The 27,373-nt window shown below is 37.4% G+C and overlaps 1 protein-coding gene across 4 annotated transcripts in view; it reads right to left on the bottom strand.

Moving 5' to 3' along the window:
• The window catches only part of RGS17 (regulator of G protein signaling 17), a 70,444-nt gene that overhangs the window by 5,317 nt on the left and 37,754 nt on the right, over positions 1-27,373 (bottom strand). For 3 of the 4 annotated variants that reach the window (XM_054279417.1, XM_054279419.1, XM_054279415.1), the window contains exons 2-4: positions 23,812-23,955; positions 2,345-2,434; positions 228-462 (exon numbers count right to left, since the gene is read on the bottom strand). In XM_054279417.1, the coding sequence (XP_054135392.1) occupies positions 228-462; positions 2,345-2,434; positions 23,812-23,930 (444 nt within the window). In that variant the 5' untranslated portion in view covers positions 23,931-23,955. The remainder of the gene's footprint in view (positions 1-227; positions 463-2,344; positions 2,435-23,811; positions 23,956-27,373) is intronic. The other variant, XM_054279416.1, reaches the window with a different exon arrangement.

Raw genomic sequence — 27,373 nt, 5'->3', positions numbered from 1 at the left:
TCTTACTGGACTTTCTTGAGCCTTATAGAGAACTTGGGTGTGCTGTGGCTGGTAATGCTAAATGGCCCAGTGCCTGCATCTCTACTGTCTCTATCCCTTCCTTTCCTGATTTAATGCTCATACTAAGACTTTCATCTGACAGACTTTCAGACCCTCACCAGGCAGATCAGTGTATAACATTCCTGCTGGGATAACAGAAATTGCAAATGCAGCATTTACAGCTTTACCTCTTTTGGTGATAGTATAGAAATGTAATCTTCATATATAAGTCTTGCTTTTTCTTCAATAACTTTCTTGTTCTGTTCCTTCTTTAGATCTTCACATGCAAGCCAGAAAAGCAGGTTCTCCTCACTATACTCTGTTCTAAGAAACTCTCTGAAAAGGTTCCTCCCAGCTGGTGTTTTCATCATCTTGTCAAAATTCTGAGCCCAAGACAAAATTTCATCTGCAGTAGGGTTTTGGCTGCAAAAGAAAATATCATTACAAATATGCTTCTATTTTTGTAACAGTGTTTTCATATATTCATCCAAAAATTCTCCTTTTGACTGCACTTTAGTCCAAGGTTTTCACCTTGGACTGAAAAAACTGGAAAGCAAAAAAAACCTGGTAGCAAAAAAACTTCAGCAATAACAGGGGAAATTTGTTTGCTCTTCACTTGTGCATTCATTATCCCAATAGCCCACTAAATGTATTTAATGTTATGAGACATGCACTTGACTTTTTATGAGTTTTCTGCTGGTGTTCTTAGCCAAGTGGCTCAAAGACAAAATCCTACAACAGCACTGAATTCTTGCCTCTGGAGTTAAAGGAGATTCCAGGAAGGTGGAAACAGACTCTCTTTCGTGAAGAGTTTAGATGACACCTGATGTCCCTGCCTGCCTCTGATGGTGACTGTACACGATTTGGTTTAGGAGGAACAAGAAAAACAAAAAGCTCTTGGCAGCCAAAAGCATACTAATGAGGCCAAACAAAGTAGTAATTCAGAGAGATTTTAAATTAGCATATTTCTGTGCTTGTGCATAAGGGTTGCTAAGCTTCCCTCTGTTTCATGCTATTGACCTGAATGATGATCTTTTGGCATGAGATGTGATGGATTTTGCTGGAAAAACAGGAAAGAGAAGAAATGGGGAAAAGTCCTTATTTCGATTTCCTGAAGGAAACTATTTCCTTACTTTTACCAGCGGATGCACTGGGTAAGTGATCAGAAGACTTACTGGCATCAATTAATGTACCAATGAACAGCTTAAGAACGTAATGCTCCAGATTACTTAGCAACAATTTAATATATCTTCAAACTTAATTTTGAGCACTTGCCCTCTCCTTCCCGATCCAACACAAGAGCTTTACTAGCTGTTGTCATTACTGTTTGTGTTATCATGATGCACAATAAGTGACATTTGTCTATATAATTTCTGTTCAAGTCAATTTATCAACTCCTACTCTATATGCAAGGTAGACTGGATGATGGGAAGCTATTAGTGATAAATCACAAATTGTTTAATTGTAAAGTAATTGTAAACTGAATGAAAAAGTTTAAACACAGATTTTAAGGTGAACAGTCCTCTCAGGACTTTGCGCTCTCCGCTGAGGACAGTTCAAAGAACCTGCTGAGCTGAATGGGGCTGACAAACAACCTGGGCTCCCTTATTGTCTGTTGGGAAGCTCTTCACTATCGTATTTTGTAGAAATCTACGATATTGTCTTCTCATAAAAGAAGATGATTAGCAATAAAGGCAATGAGTTGTTTGTTTTTTGTTTTTTTCATCATATATGTCCTTTAAAGTTTGAATTTTCTTCTTATGTGATTAGAGAACTCAGGTCCCCTGACAGATTACCATTTTTCCCCACATAATAAACATGGGCCCAAGCTTTAGACAGAAGTAGAAGCTCAGACTTTGTGTGTTTAACCTAGTTTGCAAGGTATGTGGCTTTTTTTAAATTCCAGTGAAACCATAGTTCAAGATGCTTTATGAAAGGTAGCCACATTAAAAATCTGGTCATGAAGTACACTTGTGACTATTATTTTTTCTTCTTGTCTGGAGAGACAGGAAAAAGTGCTCTCACAGGCAGCAGAGGATTCTTATAGAGACCTACATATGGAACTGTCTATGCATCTTCCATTTCTCCCCATGGTTCTTCCTCACAAATAAGAAATTGTAAATAAACCTGACTTGTGAATGTCTCTGCTGTCATTTCATTGTCAGGACAGATTTTGCTTCCTTTTGTATAGAATTTTTTTGTGGAAAAGCAATGAAAAGGGCATTCCCAAAGAATTAAACCCAAGACAATTCTTGATGTTAGTTAAGGACAAAACACTTATTAGATAACAGTTTGACCAACTTACCATTCTTCTATGACCTGGATACTCTCCAATTTGGTCGTATGTGTTGGCCTTCCTGCATTGTCTCCTCTATCTTCATTCCTAACAGTGAGGCTGCAATGTAGTACAACACTTTATTTTGTCTAGAGAAAGTTAATTTAAAACAATGACTACAGTAATGCAAACTTTTAAAATATATAGACCAATATAGGGTATCATTTTTAACTCTTGTGTCTAAAATTTTGGAGAAAAGTTTTTATAATGACTTTTCCCCTGAACTATGATGAATATTAATTTACAGTTGCTATTAGCACATGCAGTGTTTTAGAAGCTCACAGTTTATCCACTGAAAGATGGGCAAATACTTAGAGGTCACTTTTGGAGTGATTTCACTTAGTTAACTGAGAATACTAGGAACAGTATGAGTAGGGGGGATATGAATATCTGAACTGGATATTGATGGGGCTTTGATGCCCCACCAGTTCTGGATAGTTTTTCAGGCTTTATGAATGTTCCCTTTTCTCTCTCCAAGATACAGTGGCAGTAGATGGCTCAGATTCAGAACTTAGCATGTGGCAGCTCCTTATGATTTCCTCTTCTGACCTAAATTTGTTTTCCATTCCAAAAAGTAAAACATACTGGCCTCTGAGCAGAAAGGCATCCATTACCCTCATATTACCACAAGCAAGGAAAAGAAAGGCTTCCTTTATACAAGGATGTTTTTCATGGTTTTTTGCTTCTTTAACTAGATTCACTTTTTTTTTTGCAAATATCTTTTAAATCAGATTTGCTGTAGTGGTAAAGTCTTCCTCTGTGTGTGTTCTCTGTGAATCTTCTGGAATAGGATATTGCCAGCAAACCCACAATTCCTGATAACTACTGAAATAAAGTATGTTTTGAGTGACATAGATATTCATGTGGAAAACCTGGTTCTGATAATTAAGCTTAAGAAGTGGAATGTAGTAAGGAGATGGAAATTTCCTTTCATCAGGTGTTCCCCATGTGTCCGGTTGAGAGAAAACAAGCAACCAAGCCAAAAATCCCCCTTCCAATCTCAAGAGCTCATATTTTGAATATTAAGTATTCACCATACAATGATGGTCTCAGTCGCTGTAAGTGTTGCTACAAAAATATGTTTGTAGCATAAAGCTTCTCCCTCCCCCACTAATCTAAATAACTCCTGCTCAGCTCTAAGAAGAAATCCCAGCTCTGAGACATCTTTAGTGCAAATAATCTTCCTTTATAGGTTCTCTGCATTTATGAGTGTCTTCAACATTTTTTTCAAGCATTTGGCAGAGCTAATAGGTATTCTCAAATACTCTTCTGAAAACTGGAAGTTTAAGCTCCCAGGTAAAGCAGAGCACATATTAAGACTTAAACATTACAGAGACGTACACTTGCAAACGAAGCTCTTTGATACTGGTTGCTCCTTCACTTACCTGCCAAGACCTTAGTTCAGGCCCTTGGTCCTGCTTCCCCTGTTACAGCGTAGGAATGCAGCTCCAGTGCTGCTAAGGTTGTTAGGGTGTCATCAACTGCTGCAGGAGAAACAACACATCCTGAACTCTGGGGTTGGCAGGTAAAAAGCCTTTCTGTCTCCTCTGACCTGTTGATCATCAGTCTACAGAGGGAGCACCCAGGAAAGACAGAAAGGAGTTCCATATACAGGAGGAGGAAAAAAAGGGGACCATCCACTTTCTTTCTGTCTTGTAATCTTTAAGTCCACACATGTAACTGCTTAGAGTCACCTTGCATCTGGCCAGAGCACAAAGTTGGAGTGAGGGAGAAGCAGGGAAGGCACAAAGCTCTCCCTCCCTCCCTCCCTCCTTCCCTCCTTTGCAGTCCATAGGTAGAGCAGTATTTGTCTTCTCTGTGGGTGCAGAAAGCAGAGTGTCCTTTGGTTCCATGGAAGAATAACACCATGGAGGGAGGAAACAGCTTGTGTACGTTGTGAATGCAATAAGGTGTTGAGTCTGCCTAAAAGCGAATGAAGCTGCCTGTTTTCCTTCCTCCATCACATGAACAGCAACTAAGCTGTGCTCAGATAATTTACTTGTCAGGCACTAAACATTCAAGGTTTGGATGCAGAGTCTTACTGGAAGTAGAAAGTGACTCATGTGAGAGCAGTTAGTATACACTACTAATTTAATTTGTTGTCTGGGATCAAATACTGTTTGCTTTGCTCATGCAAAATCTCTGCTAGACTTGGCAAAACCATCATGGGTTGATGAAGGGGAAACAGTGATAGTGAAGTAGTGAGTGGTGAAAAAGAGAAATAGGAATAGGAGCAAGAAGGCCATGTTGACTTCATTGCAATGTTTGTTTATCAAAGGAATAACTAATAGACAGTATGCACAGTATACATTTTATTTTCTTAAAAAAAAAACCCCAAACAACAACAACAACAAAACAATTAAAAGTTCAGATTGTGGGCCTGGAACATAGTGTGCAGTTTTATGGTATGTATACCATAGCAACAATGCAAGGTACACACTTGGCCCTGATTCCATCATCTCACCACTCATAACTGGAGTTTAATGGCTGAAGTTAGTCAGGGCTGCAAAACAGGGAACACTCCAAAGACAGAAGCCTCACACTGGGTTGGAACATGTTTGGGTATTGCATTTAAAACTGTGGTACTTTTGCAATGCATCTTGGCCTATATTCTGCATTATGTTACATGTGACAAAACTAGCACTAAATTTCAACTTTTATTTATCTACATCTGTCAAGACTACAGTTCCATCAGATATGTTACTTTTAATATGTTTTTCCTGTAAAGGAAACCATCATTTTTATACTCAAGTACACTTAATTCAGGTATGCTTGTTTTCACTCAAGGAACTGGTTCATGATCTCTTAGAAAAAGAATTAAATATTTAAGCATTTTTGACTGCAAAGCTAGCTTGAAAGCAGCCTTTAAGTAACTAATCACAATAAGAGATTGTTACCTTTTAACTTGAAATGAAAACACTGCACTGCTCTTTCCTATGTTACTATATTCAGCTGGAAACACCCTATCTGTTCACGTTTCTCTATGGAATTCAAGCAGTCTACAGCAGCAAAGGTGTTCTGCATACCTGAGCTGATGCCCTTGATATATTAATCCATCATTGAAGCTAGCTGTTTGTGTCAGAAGGATTTTGCTGTACAGCGTAATACTAAACAGACTAAAAGTAACAGGCTAAAGATTAAGAAAATAATCTTAGTTAAGGATTTAAGAAAAGGAAATTGCTGATACATCTCACCAAAAAGTAGTTAAATGAAAGGGAGGTGCACTAGAAAGACATCTGATGCAAATGAACATCTTTGGTGTTATTAACATCTTCGATATTATTTATTAATTGGAATACACCCATCATATATCTTTAAAATTTAGAGATGCAGATTACCCATGATAAAAGTGCAACAAAACTACTAATGCCTTAAAAAGGGAGTTCGGGATGTCTAAAGGCAGAGTTTAAATGAAAAACACTAGTATGAGTTTGTTCTCTCTTTGTATGGAAGGTTTCTTCTGCCCACTTCTATGCTGATTTTATTGCTCTGGAGAGTACAGTAAAAAATACTTCAGTGGCCAGAACTTGATGTACCTTTCTAATATATCTTGGGTTTCTGACTGCTACAAACCAATAAGTTTCTTGAACTACTGCAACAGTATTATTATGAGAAATTTCTGCTTGGAGTGAAGGTATTTCTATTTTGCAACTTCACATGCTTTATAAATAAAAAAGTTAATGATCGGGGACTACTTGAAGAAGCATACATATTGAACAAATGACCACAAATAAGGGTAAGTCTGTCCAGATTTCTAGCTAATGTGTTTTTGGGGGTACTGCTGGAATTTAGAAAACTGATATTTATTTATTTATTTAGCTATTTATACTTGGCTGTTAATATTCAAGTTAAGCAATTAAGTAATTATTCTGTTGAGTAATTACATAGCTAAATCTGTATTGAAGCACCCTATTGCATGAGAAGATTAAAAAGCCAAGTTAATTGCATAGAATCATCAAGAGTTGAACTAATTTAAGAGCAAATATCTCACGGACTCTTCCTCCAGATGTTTCCAGCTGATGGTTTTAGCCTTTTTGTAAGTTGCATCCCTGTTGCTGCACTTACCTTCTACTGCCTTTAAGAAACTGAAGGTAATTTAGAGTTTGCACTTAATCTTTTATTCTCTGCATGCCCAGTAAATAAATGGTATTTAATTGGTTCCCAAGAGTCACTTTCTCATGTATCAGTAGCCTAAATCTGGTAAATCAGTGAAATTACTGTTTTCATTATGGCAAGAAAACCATGCCATTGTGAGATGTGCCAAGATTAATATTCTGCCTCTGCATGGCTGACTAGGTACCATTTGTTCAGGTATCTTCTGTTATGTGCCTCATATGCAATATATCCTCACAGTATTTTGTGATTATGTCTGGCACTGAAGATAATTAAAACTATTAAAACCTCTTGCCTTAATGGCATTTTTTTGTACTGCCATGCAGATAAGGAGTAGAAATCAAACAGGGACACTGTGAATGGCTATTGGGTTGGCTGTTTAGGAGATCTGTGCTCAGTTTCTAATTTTTGGCTGAAATTTGTTGTCTGCTGGGCAGTGACTGTGCTTTAGGCTGGGTGTGCTTATGTCACGCAGTAGGGCCATGAGCCCTCAAGCCACAAATGTAACAGAAAAATCTTCTTTATTCCAGACCAAAGGTCACATTAAGTCAATTGTCCATACATAATCTGAAGGCCCAATTTTGTTTTCACATGAAAATCAATATACAGATAAGATTCTGGGGATAACGGATGTGCTGACAGGTTTCCTTCACTGATCGACCCTTTGAAAGACGATATCTCACTGGCATTGCACTTCACCCTATGCTACTCCTAGAATTTTTTATTATCATCAGATCAAGAGACATAATATTTTTAGCTTTCTAAAAAATCCCCAACAACTCTCTCCCCACAAAAGACCTCATTATATCAAGATTTAATTATGATTTTAAAATTACAGTGGCAGATGATGTAAAATGACCATTCCCCAAAAGTCTTGAAAAACACAATTTACCAAATTTACCAAATAGATTCAGATAGGAAATATCATTTCTTTTCTGATTGGAAAAGGAAAGGCCTTTAAACAAACAAATTACTGCACATGAAAACAAGAACATATGTTTAGTGCATTTTCCTGAAATGAGGGGAAGGTGATTTTGAAAACTCTTAGTGTTGGTGCCCATCTTTGTCTCAATCTTTTGCCAGCTGGGTAAATACCTTCACTCTTCAATTCAAAATGGGTGCTCCTGCTGCTCTCCCTGCTCTCTGATTCCTTTCCTTTTATTACAAGTGTTTAGCTTAAATCATGCCATATGAACAAATATATTTTTTTCTGGTTTTATTTCAGATGCAAAAAAACTGCATGCTAGTATCTTTTTAATTTCTGATTGCAGTTCAACCTGATCAAACTGTCTTCAATACTGCGGTTCAACAGTCAGTCACCGAAAAATCAATTGTTCACACAATTGTGTTCAGAAGTTCACTCCTAAATGCTGAGGTGTGCTCTATTAGATGTCAGAGATAGATGTAGTCCCAATATCTCATATACTATGTGATAATGGAAAAGACAAGTATACTGAGATTCTTCAATTTCTTTTATAAAACTTGATTTAACTTATGACTCAAAATCATTTTGTCACCTCATTTTTTTCTGACACCTGGAATATTTTAGCTTGATGTCACTGAATTCTAGTCAAGACTGTGTTTGTTTATGTACAGAGGAGAATGATGATTTTGCTACACTTTGCAAAGCAACAATAATGAAAAATAATTGCAATATTATTGCGACCCATTCATAAAGAACAATACAGCTATGTTAATCTCAAATCACTATCTTCTATCTCCCTTTTAATGTCACAAAATTAGGATGAGAATGAAATGTTACATGAACAATATTATCCAATGATTGCTCTTTTTTTTAAAGCTGAGGTAAAGGGTAAAAAACTTGTTTCTATTAAAGTTAAGGAAAGAACTCACTTTTTTGTTGCAGTAAGTGAATAATATCCAGAATCATTATTCTGAGAAAAACTAGATCTAGAATAATTATTTTTATGATAATGTACTAGACATTTTCATAGGCTCAGATAAACTTGCATTATATCATTCAAGTCCCTGGCTGTATTAGAGAGAAAGGGGACCCATCTCTTATCTGACCTTGAGTTTATAAGAATGTTTATAAGTTCGTAAGAATAGCAAGAAAGACTAAAGCTCTACAACTCTTCCAATAACACCAGTATGTTCAAAATGTCAACTAAATTTGTGTCAATGAATGAACTTGAGAGTGGAGGCTTACATGGATGTCTGGAGGTCTGCAAGGCAAACATAAGTGATGTGTAGTAATTTTGTTATTCCCATATGTCTGCCTTGGTAGTCTGTGAGAGACTTTGAAGGGAAATGGTAGTCAAAATCCTATGGAATCATTTGTTTAGACTGAACAGAATATGGTCTTAACTCAGTCAGCAGAACATAATTTTTTTTTTAGAAATAAGAAACAGATAAATAAAAAGTGAAGGGTTTTTTTGCCATTAGTGTCAATCTCAGTTCTTTAGCAAGACAATGATTTACAGCTCTTCACTGAATTCAATAAAGAAATGTAGGATGTAAAATTTTATATTGAAAACAAGTTAGAAATTTAATGAAAAATAGCTACATTTTTTTTCCTGAGTAAAAAATTACTTGTCCTGTGCTTAAAACTAAATAATGAGATTGTGTTTAGCAGACTGACATAGGAAAGCAGTCTGTTGGGGCAAAGCCAACAATTACCATAAGGCTATAATCAGCCCACTTGGCATTGTCCACTGAAACTATAAACTCCTTTCAAAAAGTCCAGGTACCTGTGGTGCTGAGTCTTTTCAGTGCCAGAGTTACATTTGCCTTAGGTGATAAGATGGTGCAAGAGGCAAGTATGATCCAGATTGTTTTTAAAAGAAAAAAAGCAATCCAGCATAGACTCCAGCTTGAATTTATAAACTTGACATCTGCTTCTGTGAGTCTTACCTCATGTAACTAAAACCCCAAACATTTTTTTGTTTTTTAATAATACAAGTATTTGCAAGTTAACCATCCTAGAGATTTTGTATTACAGCTAAAATACCCCCAGTATTTCAAAGCATCAGGTGAGGAATGTGGAGGCACAAACCTCCCAGCTCTTTGTTCAGCTTACAGTGTAGTCTCATTGGTTTAGCCTTTAACTACAAGGGCTGCACGAATAACTGGCCTGGCTTTTTTTCTCATAGGTCACAAAAGTAAGATAAAATGAACTAAGTTGTTTGTCTCTTCCAATGCTTTGTCTTTTCCAATGGCTAGAAAGCCTACAACTTTTCCAGTTGTTCTTTGTTATATTTCCCCCCTTGATTCCGTTTATGATGTAGTGTGTGTAGTGTTGTAGTTCATATTTTTCCCCTTTTTTATCTCTGTTTGAAGATCACAGAGCTGAGAAATAGTCTGTAAAAGAGGGTTGGGCACTTCTATGTGCCATGAATGTGCTTTCCTTGAAAAAGCTTAGGATCCTCTGCTCAGGAACCAGTAATATTAAATGCAGGCAGACTTCTGGCTCCCACATGCACATTTCTGCATACCATAAATCTTGTGGGCCAAGCAGGAACACAAGGTGTAAACTTTCTGGTCTGATTTTTCCTACCTAGGATGGATACAGAAGCTGTTTCACAGGCCCTTCCACCAGGGTTTAATGGAGAATGCAGCTGAATGGAACTGTTTGTGTTTTGCACAGATTTGACAGCTAAAATTAATTTACTTCTGAATTGAGTTTCCCACAAAATATTGTTTGTGGGAATGTTTAATGACATTTCATAACTCCTTTTGATATTTCTAAAAATAATTATCATTACATTTTAAAATGAAATAATCAGTTGTCTTGGTTTTATTCATTGTTAGCATTATTCTTACTACTCCTTTGTGAGTAATTCTAGTTAATGTAGTAAAATAATAGATTTAAATGAAATATTGTGCTTAAATTTAAGAAGATCTTTAGAAAAAATACATTCTGTCACAGCAGATTTCTTTTCCAGTAGGCTTTCTGATTACGAGACAAGTGATTTTCTATTAAGGAAACAGCTCATCAGGAAATCCAGCAGCTATAACTCTTAACTTCATGATACATGGAGTGTTTGTTAAAGCCTCATCTCCCAAAGTGCTGCAAAGAGCATCTCCATTTTTCACTCAGAATCATGTTTATACTAACAGCTATGGAGAGAAGTGTGAAGAACAATGCCTTACAGCATTAAAATACCAAAGCACAGCAAAAAATTGCATTTGTCACTTGTGTTTGAAGTATCCTTGTTTCCCTAAAATAGTCTTGAGATTTCTAGAAGAGTAGCATTGACAGTAGGGCTGTGGAGGGTGTGGACACAGGAACAGAGATATAGTGAAAACCCCTTGTGCCTACAGATGAGTATCTTGGCCCATTAACTGTCTTATTTCTGACACCAATGCTGTAGCAGCAATCCATGGTGACTGAAAGAATCATTGCCCATTCTCCTGTGTTTGTTCTTTAGTGCTGCTATTGCTGTGCTATTTCAACTTTTCTGTGTGAAGGAATAGCTTTTAGTCCTGTGAGATGTTGAAGAGTTCAGAAGGAAATACACTTTAAAATACTGCAGATGGATAGAATCCTACATTTCTTCCTTGTGCAAACATGGACTAAATTCTGTGAGTTCTTTTGTTCAAAGGTATATGATAAGGCCAGATCATCTTTGTTGAGAGCTGTAAGTTTTCCATGAAAAATAAGAAACTTCTCAGTTCATTTGAGATTGTATCTCTCTGTCATACTTGGAATTTGGGGGAGAATGATTTTTGATTTCTTACTGGTTTTCAATTTCTGTGCTTTCTTAATACTGTGCAGCATTCAGCCTAATTGGTCAAAAGTCAATATAGATTTAACTATAAACCATAAAAGAAAAAGGAGATTGGTGGAAATCACAGTTTAAGATATCTGGAGCACCTCAGGCTATCAAGGTCTAGTCTGTTAAGACATTTAGATCTGTCCTGATAGTATTATGTTGCGCTATTTCTCAGCTTGAGTAGAAGCAGAATTGAACCCAAATGATCTACTGCTTAAGAGGATAATCATCCCTTTGTAAATGGGAAATCTTGGCCAAGATGGAGTTTATGTAAGATCATTATATAAGGTTATTAAATTGCATCCCACATGGCACAGTGAAGGTAGATCATCCTTACTGAAATATGAGCGCTAAAGTAAAGTAAGTCATAGAGGGATGTGCTCTGTAAAGCAAGTACTTAAAAGGTTTTAGCAAAGTTGCAGTATTTCACTCTCTTCCCTTTCCTGTATATTTAATATTTTTAAATGGAATAGACATAAAATCTGGTAACCTTTTCTCTTCTTAAGGGACAGTCAGATTAACAGTCTCTTTATAGAGACAGAAGTTATATTTTCCTTCTGTATTTTCCATCAAAGTTGAAATTAGTGTATGTTTGGCAGAAAATCATCAGATTTGTCCAAACTACCTTCTCCTTTTGGACCCCATGACAAATTTGAAAGAAAAGCCTTGTAGAATTAAAAATCCACATGTCAATACTTCTTCCATCATAGATTCATATTTGCAATGTGATATTTGATGTAGTTTTCATATTGATTCTTTTGTCTTTTAGAAAATGTTCTGAAATGTATTGGTAATGGAAAAACTAACCTGCTGGAAAATCCTTGATAAAAGGGATATTTTCCTAAAATACTCTGAAAGACCCTCAGAAATGTTTTGCAAAAATTTAAGATCTGAATTTTAGTCTTAAAACTGAGTTCAGGGCACTGAGTTCAGTGTTTTCTGATGTTGAGATGGAACCTCCTCTGTTACAGCTTGTTTTCCTTGCCTCTGGTGTCTTGTCAGTGGGCACCACTGAAAACACCCTGGCTCCTTCCTCCTTTTTTGTTCACTCACTTAAAGCCTTTATACATACTGAGCTTTCTCTTCTCTGGGTGGAACCATGTCAGGTCTCTCAGCCTTTCCTCACAGGAGAGGAGCTCCGGTCCTTTAATCATTTTAGAGGCCCTTTGCTGGAATCTCCAGTATACCCAGGGCTCTTGCATTGAAGAGCCCAGAATTGGATATAGTGCTCTAGGCATGGCCAGTAGTGCCACAAAAAACATATTTTAAAAGATATTCTAATTGAGGAATATTCTGGGGGGCTACTTAAAAAAAAAAAAAGCAATTATATTTACATTTCAGGATGACTTCAGAATATAGGAGAGAACTGTTCTCAATGTCAAAGCTGGTTAAATGTTATGTGAAATAAGACTGGCCCTTTTAATGGACAGCCTTGCTGAACGTGTTGTTTTCTTCCTCTGCTCTTGTCGACTTATTTAATCTTCCTACCTGCAGATATTGCAGCTCAGCAGGAGCTCAAAGGCAGATGGAAACTACCAATGTGCACTGCACTTGAACTCCTGAAATAAAGGACAATATCTCCCTCAAACTTAGACTAACACAGAGCAAAATATGTAACTGTGCAAGAGAGGAAAGGACTAGTGATTTAAAGCAATCTGATTTCCTAAACTCTTTTTTACTTACAATGTTTTGTTCTCCTGAAAATCTGTAAGAAAATATACTTTCTGCTGGATTTTACCTTAAAGAGATTATATTACTTTTACATAATGATAGCCACAACAGAAGTAATTACAACTTTTGTTAAACTGTTAGTCCTTTCTAGGATATTTTTTGAGATTTTTATTCTCATACGTGGAATGTAATTTTTGTACAGGTAAGAAACCCAAGGGTTGCCAAAGTTTTCTTAGCAAAATTGATTTCTAGTGGAGTTACTCTAGCTTTCTTCCATTAGTTTAGAGATGGTTTCTGCTTTAGGCAATATCCAACTCAAAGATGTATTTCTCTTGTCAGGTCACCCAAGAGATTGCTAGTCTGGCTTCATTCCTTCCTTCAGAATATTACCATTCATATTCCATCTTGTATGATGGATACATTTAATTACTAGACAATCTGCAGCATCCTTACTCCTGGCTACAGCTATTTTGCAAGCAATTCCTTCATATATGTGAGACAATTAAAAGTGATAGTTCTGTACTGTTCAAATAAATGGAGATTGTATCCCTTCAAAGGGTAGCTAGATGAATAAAAGCCCTCCAAATCACTAGCAAGCAAACCTAATGGTCTCAACTAATTCTGATAAATGAGCCTAGTCGCACTTTCTGCAATGACTTTTTCTTTATTATTCTTGGTTTTCAGGTATTAAAGTAGGAGCAACACCATATTTTGTGAAATTAGCCTTGACTAAACTAGTTGATGCTTATCCAGATCACAGTCAAGTAAAATGGGGGATTTGCTTTAAATTCTTCCAGATAACAAACAGGATTGAGACCCTCTGTGCCAGTCTGTGTATCTTACAGACATTTGTTTTGTTGGTGCTGGTTTCCAAATTTTTTAAGACAAGGCCCTCAGCTGAGAAGCACTTTCAGCATGGATGTCAACAAGAACTGAAATTACCCATTCCTTCATAATGGGTGCTCAGCATCTGCCAGTAACCTGGCCTTCAACCAGGTATTTCAGAAGAACCAGAGCTGCCATCTAGACAAATGCATGTGCTATGGAATTATTAAGGGTGACTAGACAAGACTCAGATCTCTTTTGCCTTTCTGACTCACATAATGAATGTCTGACCTACTTTTCCAGTGAGAGGATCTCCATCTAATAAGTGCTTCCTAACAGAGGTCCAGACTATTTCCATTAAATATTCTCATTTTTTCTCTTTAAAGTGCTAGACATTTATTCCTGTTTTAACTGGCATCTTAAACCGATTTGGAATTATGCACAGTTAAAAAATAAATGTATGCAAGATAGAAATTCTGCTGCTGACAGATTTTAGCAGCCTAATTTTTTTCCATTTTGGTTTGGAACTACAGGCTGCATTTATTCTTGCAGATAAAATGTTCTGGGAGGGTCCTGAGGTTGACTGGCACCACATAGCCCCAGTCCACTAAAGCCCATGCCCAAAACAGGGTTTCTACCACAGGCCATTGGTTGGGAATGCACTTTGGCACTGGTCAAATCTCTGCCAGGGAGTTAACACTTGCTAATAATTTACTGTACAGGCTGACTGTAGCCCATTAGACCCTGGCCCTGCTTAGTTTACTTAGTGGTATAGGCACTGTCAGTGTGTTTAACTTGGATAAGGGTGTTTTGTTATTGTTTTTGCATGTTGAATATTAAAGTTTTTATTATTCTACAATGAATAAAGTTCAGATGGTCTGCAAGGGGACTTTGTCACCTTTAAAATGTCACCATCTATCAACATGCCTTACTTCAGGTAATATTTTGATCTCAGACCCATTGTGACCTTTCATGTACTTCTCTGCTTATGTGGTTTTCCATGGATTTCTGAGTTAATGCATCTTTGAGTAAATATCTAATTGCAAATTTGTCATAAGAAAACCAAAAGCAGCCCAAACCCTGTCAGGGGAGATTTCAAAGGCTCCAAACTCCTAATATCTGTAATTCACAGCATAAGCTGGACTCAGGCATTCTCAGCACTCTTTATGCTTTTTTTATTTTCTTCACAGCAACAGTCAAGCTGTGCTCTGGTGACAGAAAATCTGTCATGACATTACGAATCTTCCTCCAGCCAGTGTTGACAGACACCAAGCTGAACAGCATTTTGGCACAGGCAGGTGGGAAATGGGTATGAGGGGTGAGGGAGAGCCAAGACACTGATGCTCTGAAGTAATCTATCTCTTAAACAGCCTCAGAGGAGGCTTCAAGCTGCTTTTTGCCAGTGGAAGTGATTCTGCCACTGCTTTCTCTCCCTCCAGTCTCCTCAAGAGCAGCTGTCCCTGAATACACTCTTGAGTGCTGTGCCAGGACAGAATCAAGATCATGTTCTAAAGTTAACAAGATTTAGTCTGCTCTCTCTTTCTAAGGAGCTACTGTTGGTATCTTTTGCACCACTGAATTAGAATGAGCCTTGTGTAATCCCAAATCCCTTCTCAGCATGTATTTATTATTCAATTTAGAAGAACTGCAGTTCTGTTGTTTTGTTTTTTTTTTTTCACTGTAATTTTCTTTACAGAAATGTTTGCTTGAAATAGGACTATTTTCTGCAGTTAGACTGATCAGGGGTTTGTATCTTAGTGGTACTATACACAAAGGAATCTGCATTTTATTTGTGAATCTTCAAAAACATTTATTTAAAATTTCCTAGTCTATTATGTTTACAGTCTACTCATTTTCTAACCTGGTTGTGTTATCACAGATGGGGAAAAATATCAGTAAACACATGAGTCTCCATTTGTTCCTCAAAATGAAATGAACTTTCAAAGTTTAAATTATAAAGACTAAAATCCTGATACAAGGAAATCTTGGCACAGAAAGCCCAGGGCTGATTTTGATGTTAATGAGGATTCTACTACTGGCTTGTGATGAAAGTTAACAGACCAGCTGCAGAAGAAGCTGTTGCTCCACTCTTCGCATTAGCCTTCTATTTTTATTATTTTATTATGGGGAGAAACATGTTTTCCTCATACCTTTGAAAATAGAAACATTTATCAGTTTGCATGGACTTAGTTTACAGTGTTAAATATTTTTTCAAACCAGGGTTCTTGGCTGGAAACAAATTCAGAATTATTTATATATGCTGAACATCTGTGTAATGTCCTGTGTATCTTTGTGCTTCCACCATGATTTCATGGTAGACTGGCAGCATCTTAGTGATTACCCCTTTGCACCACTTGCCAAAATAAATACAGTGTGTAGCTTACAGCTTTCTCCCAGAGAAGGACATGATTTTAATTTACTTTACATGTCCCAGAAAGCAATGGCCTGCATCAAATATACTTCTTGGCAAATTTCCTGTGAAAATGCCTTTCTGCTGTGGGAGCTGGTGGCTCACTGTCCTCACCCCTACTCCAAGGCTGTGCAAGAGCTTGTGCTCCAACAGGAATTTGGAGGTATGTGGCAAGATGCTGAGAAGAAGAAAGGAAGAAGACAAAAGGTGGTGCATTAGCTTGGATTAAGGGATTTCTTAGATGCTTTTTTATGAGAGGAGGTGAGATATACTTGATTGATTCAGAAGAGGGATCCATAGTGATCAAGGCAGCTTCTCATGATGTTGAATAGGTTAACTTTAAGCTTCCTTTAGTTGTTTTTACATGAAGTTTTTGTTTTCTATAAATCTTATTTCTGAAGTCCTTTTGGTTTGTCAGTAAACCTGGTTTTCTGCATTCACATCTTACTCTCTAGAAGCAGATGCAGGAAGAAATGATAGACTACTAGTTAGGAGCAGTTAGCATAACTGTGAACCTACCTACCTTTACAGCTTGTGGCAAAGAAATGTGCCCCCCTCTTTTGAAAAGGCAGCATTTCACATCTGCTTCACAGGGAGGTGCAAGAAGTGGTCAAACCTGCCTTTACTTGCCAGCTCTAGAGCTTTGAGATAAGCTGTGTATTGAATCCCATATGAGGCAAATTTGTGGTCTGGCTCAAGGAGAGAGCAGGCTTCTAGGAATTATTAGGCTGACACTGACAATCTGGACCAGTGTCACAGAAGGGTGCAAGCCCAGAGGCTGGCAAGTCAGGCTGTGTTGCCCTAGGACAGTTGTGTAAGCAAGCATGCACACAGCCACCTGTCTCCAGCCTGCCCTGAGGACCTAACATCCATAAATTTCCAGCAAAATCACTTCCCCTGTCTTAATTATAAAGGAAAAAGAGCTTATAAAATTTCATACTTATTAGGAAGACATGCTTCCCTGCTCTGATTTTTTTTTTTCCTTCAGTTTAGAGATCATCCTTTTCTTTTGCTTTAAAGGGAAGAGAAATGCTTTTCTTGGGCAGTATTTAATAAGCACTGTTAACTTACAGAAGTATGAAAAAAACCAACTTGACAAGCTATTTATTTTCAGTGTGTATTCTGATTATTTTTACAAATGCTGAGAATTTAATTCTTTTATTTTAAGTATCTCAGGGAACTTTGGGAGGCCCATTTCTGAAGACCAGATATTTAAATCCTCAGTCCACACTCACCCCATGGTGCATTCCATCAACAACAGGAATGTCTGCCAGCTTTCTCTCATGGGTTCAGCACTGAGGATATGTGGATTTAAAGACAATGTGATTTAAGACTGATTTTCATAAATATCATGTTCAGTAGCTTGTGTGACAAGACAGATAATGGATTTTATCCAGCTTTAAATACTACCCATCAAAGAACTGGTGCTACTTTCCTAAGAAAGCACCAGTACTGCCCATTGCACTCTGATAATCTGATGATACTGTCCCATAGTTGCACAAAGCACAAGTCCCTAAGCCTTCTCACCCTCAGAATAAAGTATTCTCTGGGAAAGAGATGGAATGTTTTCATCTTTGACCTCTGCAATAGCAAGTGGTAAAAATGTAACGGTGTTCTGCGATATTTTAAAGTATAAAAGGGCTCAGATTGGAACATCTTTTCCCATTAAATATTTTTAAAAATATCACCTTCTATTTCAGTAAAATAGAGTACACTAGCCTGCACTTCTGTCTTCTGCACTAGACTAAAAAAATTCCTGATGCACTTTTCCATATTGGCTTTTTTTACAGATGTGATGTTTTGAAAAGGTAAAGCATAGAGAATTGAGTTTCAGATGTGTTGTCCTATGTGTTCAGGGAGGAAAAGAAGAATTAAAAACAAAATTAAAAGCCAAAATACATTTTTCAAAATCAGTGCTTTTGTTTCAAAGATAAAGACTTTCTTTTCTTGCCAGAAGCTTTAACAAAATCCTGGAGCCTGGGTGACTTTTTTGTACCAGTCCAACTCTAGTCTGCTCCTCGTAAAAAAGTTCTGCTACAGACAGGCATGGGAGAAAGGATATGGGTTTTGTTTTCCACATACTTATGAACATGTGGCTGTAATGCATTGCATTAATTTTTTTTTTTTGTTTCCATCCTTTTTTTGCTTCTTTGTCCTTCAAACTTTCTGCTACAGTTAAATGAAATAAAGCAGCCATGACTGTAGCCCCCAGAAATAATCTTGTACGGACTCATGCAAAGCCTTGACACAATTTTTTGATAACAAACTAAGATTGAATATGCCAGGAAAATGTTATTCTTCTCAAAGTACTAGAGAGGTGGGAAATGCAAAGAGAAAAAAATAAAGAAAAAAAGTTGGTTTTTTTTGTTTGTTTGTTTTTTATCACATTTAGAGCACACTGTTTATTAAGAGGATAACACTGAACCCCATAAAGAATGGGTATTAATGCAATTTCAAATTGTTCTTAGAACTGTGCCTGCCATTTCATATTCATTGCACAAGTGACAGAAATATTTTCTTGCAGGCCCAAGTAAACTGTGAAACTCTTGCAAGGAAAATGTTCCCTTTAATAAAGAAAAATATTTGTGTAGCAACATCATCAGGAAGAAATTTCAGAGTAGCTCACAGCAGTCATAGACAAGTTATAAGAACTGAGGAGAGAGGCTTCTTGCCAAGAGCAACTCTTGTTTACTGCCAAGATGGCAAATACCCTATCTTCCCTGGGATCTCTTGTGTGTGGGAAACTCTCTTCCACAAGTCTTCAGCAGTTTTAATGGTTACATTTTTGGGTAAAGGCCCTTCAGCTCACTCACTTCAATCGAGCTACGGGTGAAGCTAAGTGATCATCTTCCCTTATCCCCTGGAAGCCTTTCCACGTCTCCCAGACTGCCATACTGCTAAAGTCTCTGCAGGGCAGATGTCAAACCCCTTCTGAGCCTTCTGTGTGCAGTAAAAGGAGACAGATTATTGGGCATTAGTGTCCCACAGTTTTCAAATTCACAAAGCACCTTATGAAAGGGGGAATAAAAAGATATGACTCCTGCTCTGGGTAGGAGACAAAGGAGAAAGCAAAATAAAACTGGCAGAAAAGCCAACCTCCCTGTGCTAGTGCCTAGACTAGTTCATGTCTGCTCAGGAAGATGGAAAAATGGATTCTAAATAAGGTTGAGGAGATGAAATGGCAGGCTTACTCCTCTAACCTTGTCAAACTGAGCTCAAAACTATAAAGTCACAGCTCTAAGTACTAAATGGGCAAGTCTCTGGAGAAAGTGTAATTGAGGAAATTATGGAATGTCATGTCAGAAGACTTACTGCAAATTTTCCAAGTCTCAGGCTGCCCAAGTCATTGAAATGATGCTTCATAAAGAAGCACATTCTTCTGTCCTCTATTGAAATGGATCTTTGCAGAAGCTAAAACAGGGGGTGATTCAGTCCAGGACCATAGGTACATGACTGGTACTTGTCTGTTAGCTACTTTAATTAGGAAGTCTTCCTAAAATGAGTGCCTAAGGTCTATGTCTGGTCAGTGAAGAGAAGAAGGTCTATAGAAGATCTTCACATGGATGTATCTTCTTTTTCTGCTGAAAGGGGACAAGCATTTCCTGTTGGGAGCTTCAGAAGTGCTTTATTTTTTTCCCACTGAGGAGGAACACTGAGTGTTCCCTTCACTACTTGTACTCAGAAACAAGTTCAGAGCTCAAACTAGTTGGGCAACCTCATGAGCATACCTATTAAAATAAAATAGCCATCTTAATAGTCCTGTTAATCTCCACTGTTTTTCAATCTGAGCAAAACTTGGTAATAAGTCTTGCTTTGTCCCTGTAAACCGAGCAATTTACTGTCCTGATAATTATCAGTGCCAATAGCTGTACTGAGTCTGGCTGGGATGGAGTTAATTTTCTTCACAGCGATCCTTGTGGTGCTGTGTTTTGGATTTTTGACCAAAACAGTGTTGATAACACATTAATGTTATAGCTGCTGCTGAGCAGTCACTGAACAGTATCAAGGATTTCTCTGTTTCTCACACTGTCCGGTCAGTGGGCTGGCTGGGGGTGCACAAGAAGTTGTGAGGAGACACACCTGGGACCACAACTCACCAAAGGGATATTCCCTACAATATGACATTGGGATCAGCAATAAAAGCTGCAGAAGAAAAAGGAAGGATGGAGGTTGAGATTTTTAGCATCTGTTTCCTCAAGTCACTGTAAGATGTGATGGACCATGGCTTTCCAGGACATGGCTGAACTGATGGGAAGCTGTGAATGAATTTTTTGTTTTGTTTTACTTGTGCACACAACTTTGCTTTATCAATTAAACTCCTTATCTCAATGGAAGTTTTGCCACTTTCACTTTTCTGATTCTCTTCTCCATCCTGCTGCTGAGTAAGCATCTGCCTGGGGCTGAGCTACCTACAAGGATTATCCCATAACAGTAGAGAAGTCCTTCAAATAGTTATCTTTAAGAAAGATATTAGAGAAAAATAATTTTTAAAAGGGTTTTAATAAGATGTACCAACTAATTTCTCAAATTTTTTGCTCTTGACAAGCGTCTGTTAAGCAAGATTATATTTCCCCAAACAAAGGTATGAATATTTGCCTATGCTGTTGTGTAAACAGAAGACTTAATGACTATTCTGATTTTAACATGGGGTAGAACAGAAAAAAACAAGTCCCACAGGATTCACAAAAGATATTTTCAGAATTCTAATGATTTATTTGAATATAGGAACTACTGAACTAGCTCTTTGAACAGGAGGAAGGGAACATTTTTTAATAAAATCTGCACATACTTCTACCACTTCTGTGAATGGTGAACAAGTTGAGGCAATAAGTGGTTAGAGATGTAAGAGCTATCAGCAGTCACATACAGATGGAAAAACTGAAGAAAATTCTAACATTGCCTTCCCAATTAATGAATCTAGCAACATTTCCAGACAGGTGTCTCTTGAGAAATTAATGTTACTCAAATACAAAGACCTGTGGAACTAGGGAAAGAATGTAATTACATTAGGTCCAGAGAACTTGTTACAATTGTTGATTAGGCTTTTCCATTACAGAGAACTACCCTAGAGAATTAATTAGCTAGAACCCCCTATATATGAGAGAATAATGAAGTTAGTTACTTTTTAAAAGTTATTATTAAATTTGGCATCACAATCAATGGCTTAATTTTAACTGAGGTTCTGAAACATTTCATACTGCATTTTTCAAAGTTTTGTCCCATCTTTCCTCCAATGGAGTTTCTACCACAGAAACTTAGAAGTTAAAGCTGGAAAATACTTATTGCATCACATTTTCTCTCTTTTTGATTTTAGCAACATGAGTGATGTAACTGTTCCTTTGATCACTTATTTTACTTAATCTTGAAAACTAGCTAACAGGATTTCTCCATGCTCTATCTAATTTACTTTGCAAAGAAAAATCCCAACCTCAAGCCCCGAAAAACCCTGAAAGACAATAAAAACAATTAATAGAGCAGCTGAAGGTACATCCTATGTTTTTAATCAATAATTACTCTATGTAAGTTTAATGTGCATAAGCTATTTACATATATAATGGTATTGCCTTCTAAGGACTGGAGGCACTCCAAGGGTCACAAGGCTTCAAACTAGAGTATTAATGTCAAATTTAAGATTTCTTGAGTTGCAGCATGCTTTAAAAATGAAATCAGTTGTCATTAAGTTATAGAAATTAGAGGGATATTTTATTGAATACTATTGACATTATATGAATATTATTAATATTCTAGCATGCAAGGCAAAAGCCAACCCTAGCTGTACATGCACAATGATGGGCTTTATTTTCATTCAGGAAAGAGATGTTGTATTCAGGGTGGATAATTCCATGAAAACATCATCTCTGGGGCTGTTAAAAAATAAGCAGAGTGCTAGGAATTAGTAACAAAACTCAAGAGCAAACACAAAACATGGTGCATCCATGTCTCAACAACACAGATCTAGTCACACATCTCAGACAGGAAATAGTATAGAATAAGAAGGTATATAGTGAGCACAAGGTAGATGAGCAAATAGGACAGATGAGGATAAATCATGGTCTGGGTCAGTTTCTGTATCACAGAGATTAAAACAGAGAAGACTGTGGAAGACAAAAAAGGTGAAGGAAGATATGAGAGAGCTCTGTAAAATCTTGACCATCCTGGGAATGATTAGTCACTGTTCTTCACATAAGAAAAAGGAAGCATCAAATGAAATTAATTTCTAGTACGTTAACACAAATAAAAGGGAGTACACAGGCCCTTTTTAGAATTTATTGCTAGAGGAAACCCTGGGTGCCAAAATTTTAGATGAGTTTAGGAAGTCGCTTCAGAAAATGTTTTGCCAAATTAAGGAAAGAAAATTCCATCAAGGTCTATAAACCACACAAAAAGGAACTCTGGGCCAGGAAATTCCTAAATTGCAGATTGATAGTAGTTGTGAGATGTTTTACTGTGGGTAGTTTGAGGAGGTGCATATCTACTTGTTTTATCGTTATCTTGTGGTATCTGATAAAGATCACTTCCTGAAATAGGACACAGGTAAATGAATCCCTGGACTGTAAGAGCATAGCTGACATTGTGCCCTTGTCCCAGAGCAGAAAGAAAACTGACAAAACACCCTCTCTTTGCTTCCTGTTTAATACATTTCCACCTATTTCTCAATATGGATTGAACATATTGCAAAGTTTCTTGGTAAAACATGAGCTCTGGCTCATCCTTGCTCCCAATACATTCTGCCTTCAGGTGAAACTGGAAATAACAGCCAAGGCAGGTCCCCCCTGCTGCTGCCTCCCGGATGTGGCAGTATCTTGGAAAAAACCTATCCCTAGTGCATATATACTGGTAAGTATTTTTAAATATACTGAAGCAAATAGCCTCAGGTTTTAGATTGGGGCCAGATGGGTGATTGAAGTGAAAATAACGCAGATACACAGAGGAATGGTGACTTCAAAACACTGAACTGTCGGGTTAATAGGATGCACAGGCTCTGAACACTACTGAATGTCATTTACCTTATATTTCAATACTGTGTTCATAAAAATAAGAAATAAAGATCTGATGCATCTCAAGACACTGAGAATTTAAAGCTATTTTTGGAACTGACTTTAAATCTTTGACTTACAAGTGAACACTTTGTTGAGGAAGGGACAAGCAGCCACTAAAATTATGCCACTTCATTTAAAAGTGGAATTTAAGGCTCATGTTTTCAGATTTACATAATTTATATTATTATAAATTATTTATAATTTATAATGATATAAATTATAAATTTATATTATTTATATTAGTAATATAACAGGATACCACATATACACATTTATTACCATCTCCCTTTTATTCTCCTGAATGCAGAGAACTGCACTATCAGAAGTACAAGCAGAAAAAACTGTTTTGAATCCAAGCTATAAAATATTCATTATTGAGTCTCTCACTCACAAATACATGTTTTACAACCGAAATTTTCTCATTTAGTTATGGCTTAAGTAGGATAAATATAGCTTGAATTTACTATCCTTTCCTCTTCCCCATCACAAGATGTCCAACCAAATCAGGGAATATTTAAATCAAATTTTTAAGTGAAAAGTTAAACTGTGTCTCCTCTCCCAGAAGTTAACAGGTTCCCAGTGCTTTCCATTCTCATTGTTTACCTGTGGCAGATATGGAAGCAAAAATACTACAGGACATACCATGAACAGCTGCAGCAACAGCACCAACAAAAGCAACATGTGTTGTTGGGCCTTTGGTTTCCAGGTGCTTGAGACACAGCTGATGTTCCTTCATTTTGTGACTGCTGCCTCTTTCTCATGTCAGCTACTTCAGTGCCCAAGTGGCTATAAGAACACAGACATAAGAGATGTACAGAATTACTACAGACCGTCATAAATTACATTCACATTTCTACAGCAACGCCTGATGCAACTGCTTCTCACAGCAGATGGCAACAAAAGCATGGGACCATCACCTGAGCCAGCCAAGGAATAGCTCCAGTGTGTTGAAAGCAGTTTCCAGAAGAGCACATCTCAGTGGCACTCTTATGCTCCTGGGCTGCTGAATAGTGCTCATCCTTACTGCTTAGGCTGCACTCAAAGAGCTCTTTATTATCAGTGTTTTTAACAGCAAGCCATACAGCTTTTGTAGCACTTGGGAGAGACTGCCTTGTTCCTCACCATAGGACTATCACAGCTGTTTCCATTCTGCTAAATATACAGCTAAAAATACAGCGGGATGGTTATTCATCTTCAACATGAGTTGGAAACTGATTTTTTTTTACTTTTGACTTTAGTCTATACTGGACCAATGAAATTGATGTACGTGATCTTATATTGAGGGCAGCTGTCTGGTAAGGGCCAAGATTTTTATATGACATAACAGAGAGGCTTGTTACTTAAGAGTTATTATTGGTAAATAAAATTAATAGTAAATATGTATTTATAAAATACTTTTCCAACTTTGAGACTATTTTCTCAAAGATCTTTTCTCAAAAGATCTTTTCTCAAAGTCACAGATCTTTGCTCATTGCCAGTTTTTCCTAGATTTTACTAGGCCAAGATTTTTTTCCTTAAAATATGCAGCTGGAAGTAGTATACCATGCATTATCTAGTCTTCCAAAGAAGTTAAACATTTACTGATAAATTACATTCATTAGGAAGGTTTAGATGTCAGGGTCCTTCTAATAACTCACATCTTTCTACAACAACTTTAAGTTTCCCAGAGTAATAGCAAATACAAACATATAAATTAGAGTAAAATTTGGTACCTTTGCCTTTGCAAAAGTGCTAACAGATTACTGTGGGGAGGAGCTTGGTTTAAAACAGAAGCAGGTAGAGATGGCCTGGTGTGAGCAGCATGCACTGTGCTCCACACTCCCAGGGCATCCAGCTACAACCAGGGGTGCTGGGGAAAGGCAAAATCTGACTGATTTGCCACCTGGGTACACCATGCACAGACAAATAAGAGACATGCCACTTCTACATGCACTCAAGCAGCAGCTGTGAGAGTTATCATTTACATGGTTGCTAAAACTCCCAAGGCTTTTATTCTGCAATAGTGTCCTTCTAGACAGCTTACACACAACCACACACAGCAAGGATACTAAGCTTCAGAACTCAAACCCATGCTCTAAAACTCAAGAAACTCAAGGTTGGTGGTTATTTTGGCTTCTTGCATAGCTACCTTTTCCATGTACACTGTCACTGAGTAGAATCAAGTAATTTCTGTAGTGTTTGGTCAAATCAAACAATGAAAAGCCATGCAACTATCACTGGTAGTTGCACCTGCTTATGCCATTGATATGACTTATGGTTTATAGCTGCTCTTGAAAACTAAGATGACATGCAAACAAAAACCACACCTTTTTTTTTTTTTTTCATGTCAAATGCAAACCACTGGGATTAGAAAGGGATGCTCTGGTATAACTGGATAACTGCCTCTATTGTTTCAATAGATGGGAAGGAAGGGAAATTGTTGAAGCATAATATGTAGCTCAGGGAATAAGTGACAGTATGAAGTCTTTTTCTCCAAATTACAATGCAGAACTTCTGCTGACTGTGCATGATGCATTTAAATTATTTCATAGATAGCTGTGTCATGCTGTGAATTGGTATTTTTTTCAGCAAGTGCAATGACTGTGGTTAAAGGAATTAAAGCCAGATATTTGCAAATGGAATGTTTGTTTCTTTTAAGTAAGATAGTGATTCTAGAAATATTTACACAACAACAACAACAAAAATCCAAACAAAATGTATTAGTTTCAGAAGCCAGTAAGTTATCCATATTTAAAGATTGTTTGGCTATAATCCCATTCATTCCACCTGTGTACCTGAAGTCAAGCATTTTTTCATTTTTTATATATATATATTTATATATATATATAAAACATGTACTATGGATAGAATATGTGGCACTATAAATACAGGGGACAGGATGAAGGTTATCCATTCAGACATGATGATGACCACTGGTGACTATGATATAGTTTCACAAAAACTTTACCACACCACAAGATGCTGCTGCCACTAAAATAAATAACCCTCTCCCTTTTCTCCTGCACAGCTCACAGTCACTCATTCCCTTCTCTGTGTTGGAAGCAGCATTTGTACAGGGACCAGGTGAATTCGATAAAAGAATAGCCACGACCGAAATTTAATCTAGAGGGAGAAGAAAAAAAAATAGATTTAACTTGCTTCAAGTGACTTTCTCATTTACCTCGGGAAGATGTGAGAACTTGGACAGAGCAGGGGAGAAAACTGAACATCAGGCAGCAAAAAGAATGTGGGGACCACTTTCTTCCATTCCTGCTCACACTGTCAGCAAGTGATGGTGAAATGGGTGGGAATTATGCAGCTGCAGAAAGGTAAAATCTGCAACTGCAGCTCCCAACACACAGAATATGGCAGAGAGAGACAGTCAGAAGTGGGGTTTCACAAGAATGTTTCACACCTTTGACCCTGACCAGCAACCTCAACCACTGAAAAGTCTCCAGCATTCATCTTTTGGTATTAACTACCATGGCCAACTGTTTCAGAGGTTTGCAAGTTTGGTAGGACACAGAATTGTGAGGAAATATGGCTCTCCATTGTAGAGCATTTCAGGAGAAATTACTTCCTCCAAGGTTGCTCAGAGCCAGTCTAGCCAGTCTTTAGAGCAGAACTGCTTGTTTGCTATGTTATAACAGCTCTGAGTATGGGGAGCACATAATCCATCCCCTTTCTGGCCATGCATTACTTGGTGAAGGAAGAGGGCAGTCCTTGATTGCAGGTAAAGTTACATTTATCTATTTAGGCTGTATTGGAAAAATAAAAAGAAACAGATAAAAGAAAAGAATCATAGAGTCAGAATCATAGAATGGGTTGGAAGGGACCTGAAAGATCATCTGGCTCCAATCTCCCTGCCATGGGCAGGGACACCTTCCACTAGGCCAGGTTTCTCAATGCCCCATCCAACCTGACCTTGAACGCTGCCAGGGATGGATGGGGCAGCCACAATTTCTCTTGGAAACTTTTTCCAGTGCCTCACTGCTCTCACAGTAAAGAATTCTTTTCCTAAGGAAGGAAGAAAGGAAGAAAGAGCAAGCAACACCCCCCAGTCCTGTATGTACATCCAAGGAGATTCCGGCTCTAGCGGAATAAAGCATTAATTGCAATGCCAGTGAAGTGCTACGATGGGATACATTCTGAAATGGGTTGTAAACATGGATATTATATAGTGGGACTATCCTTAGCTGCCAAATATAATGGGGAAAGATCTTAC

This window comes from Melozone crissalis, unplaced genomic scaffold (genome assembly GCF_028551555.1).
Source record: "Melozone crissalis strain CALT ecotype California unplaced genomic scaffold, PUWL_Pcris_2 ptg000027l_1, whole genome shotgun sequence".
Classification (NCBI taxonomy): domain Eukaryota; kingdom Metazoa; phylum Chordata; class Aves; order Passeriformes; family Passerellidae; genus Melozone; species Melozone crissalis.
This window is presented reverse-complemented; position numbering and strand designations above follow the sequence as displayed.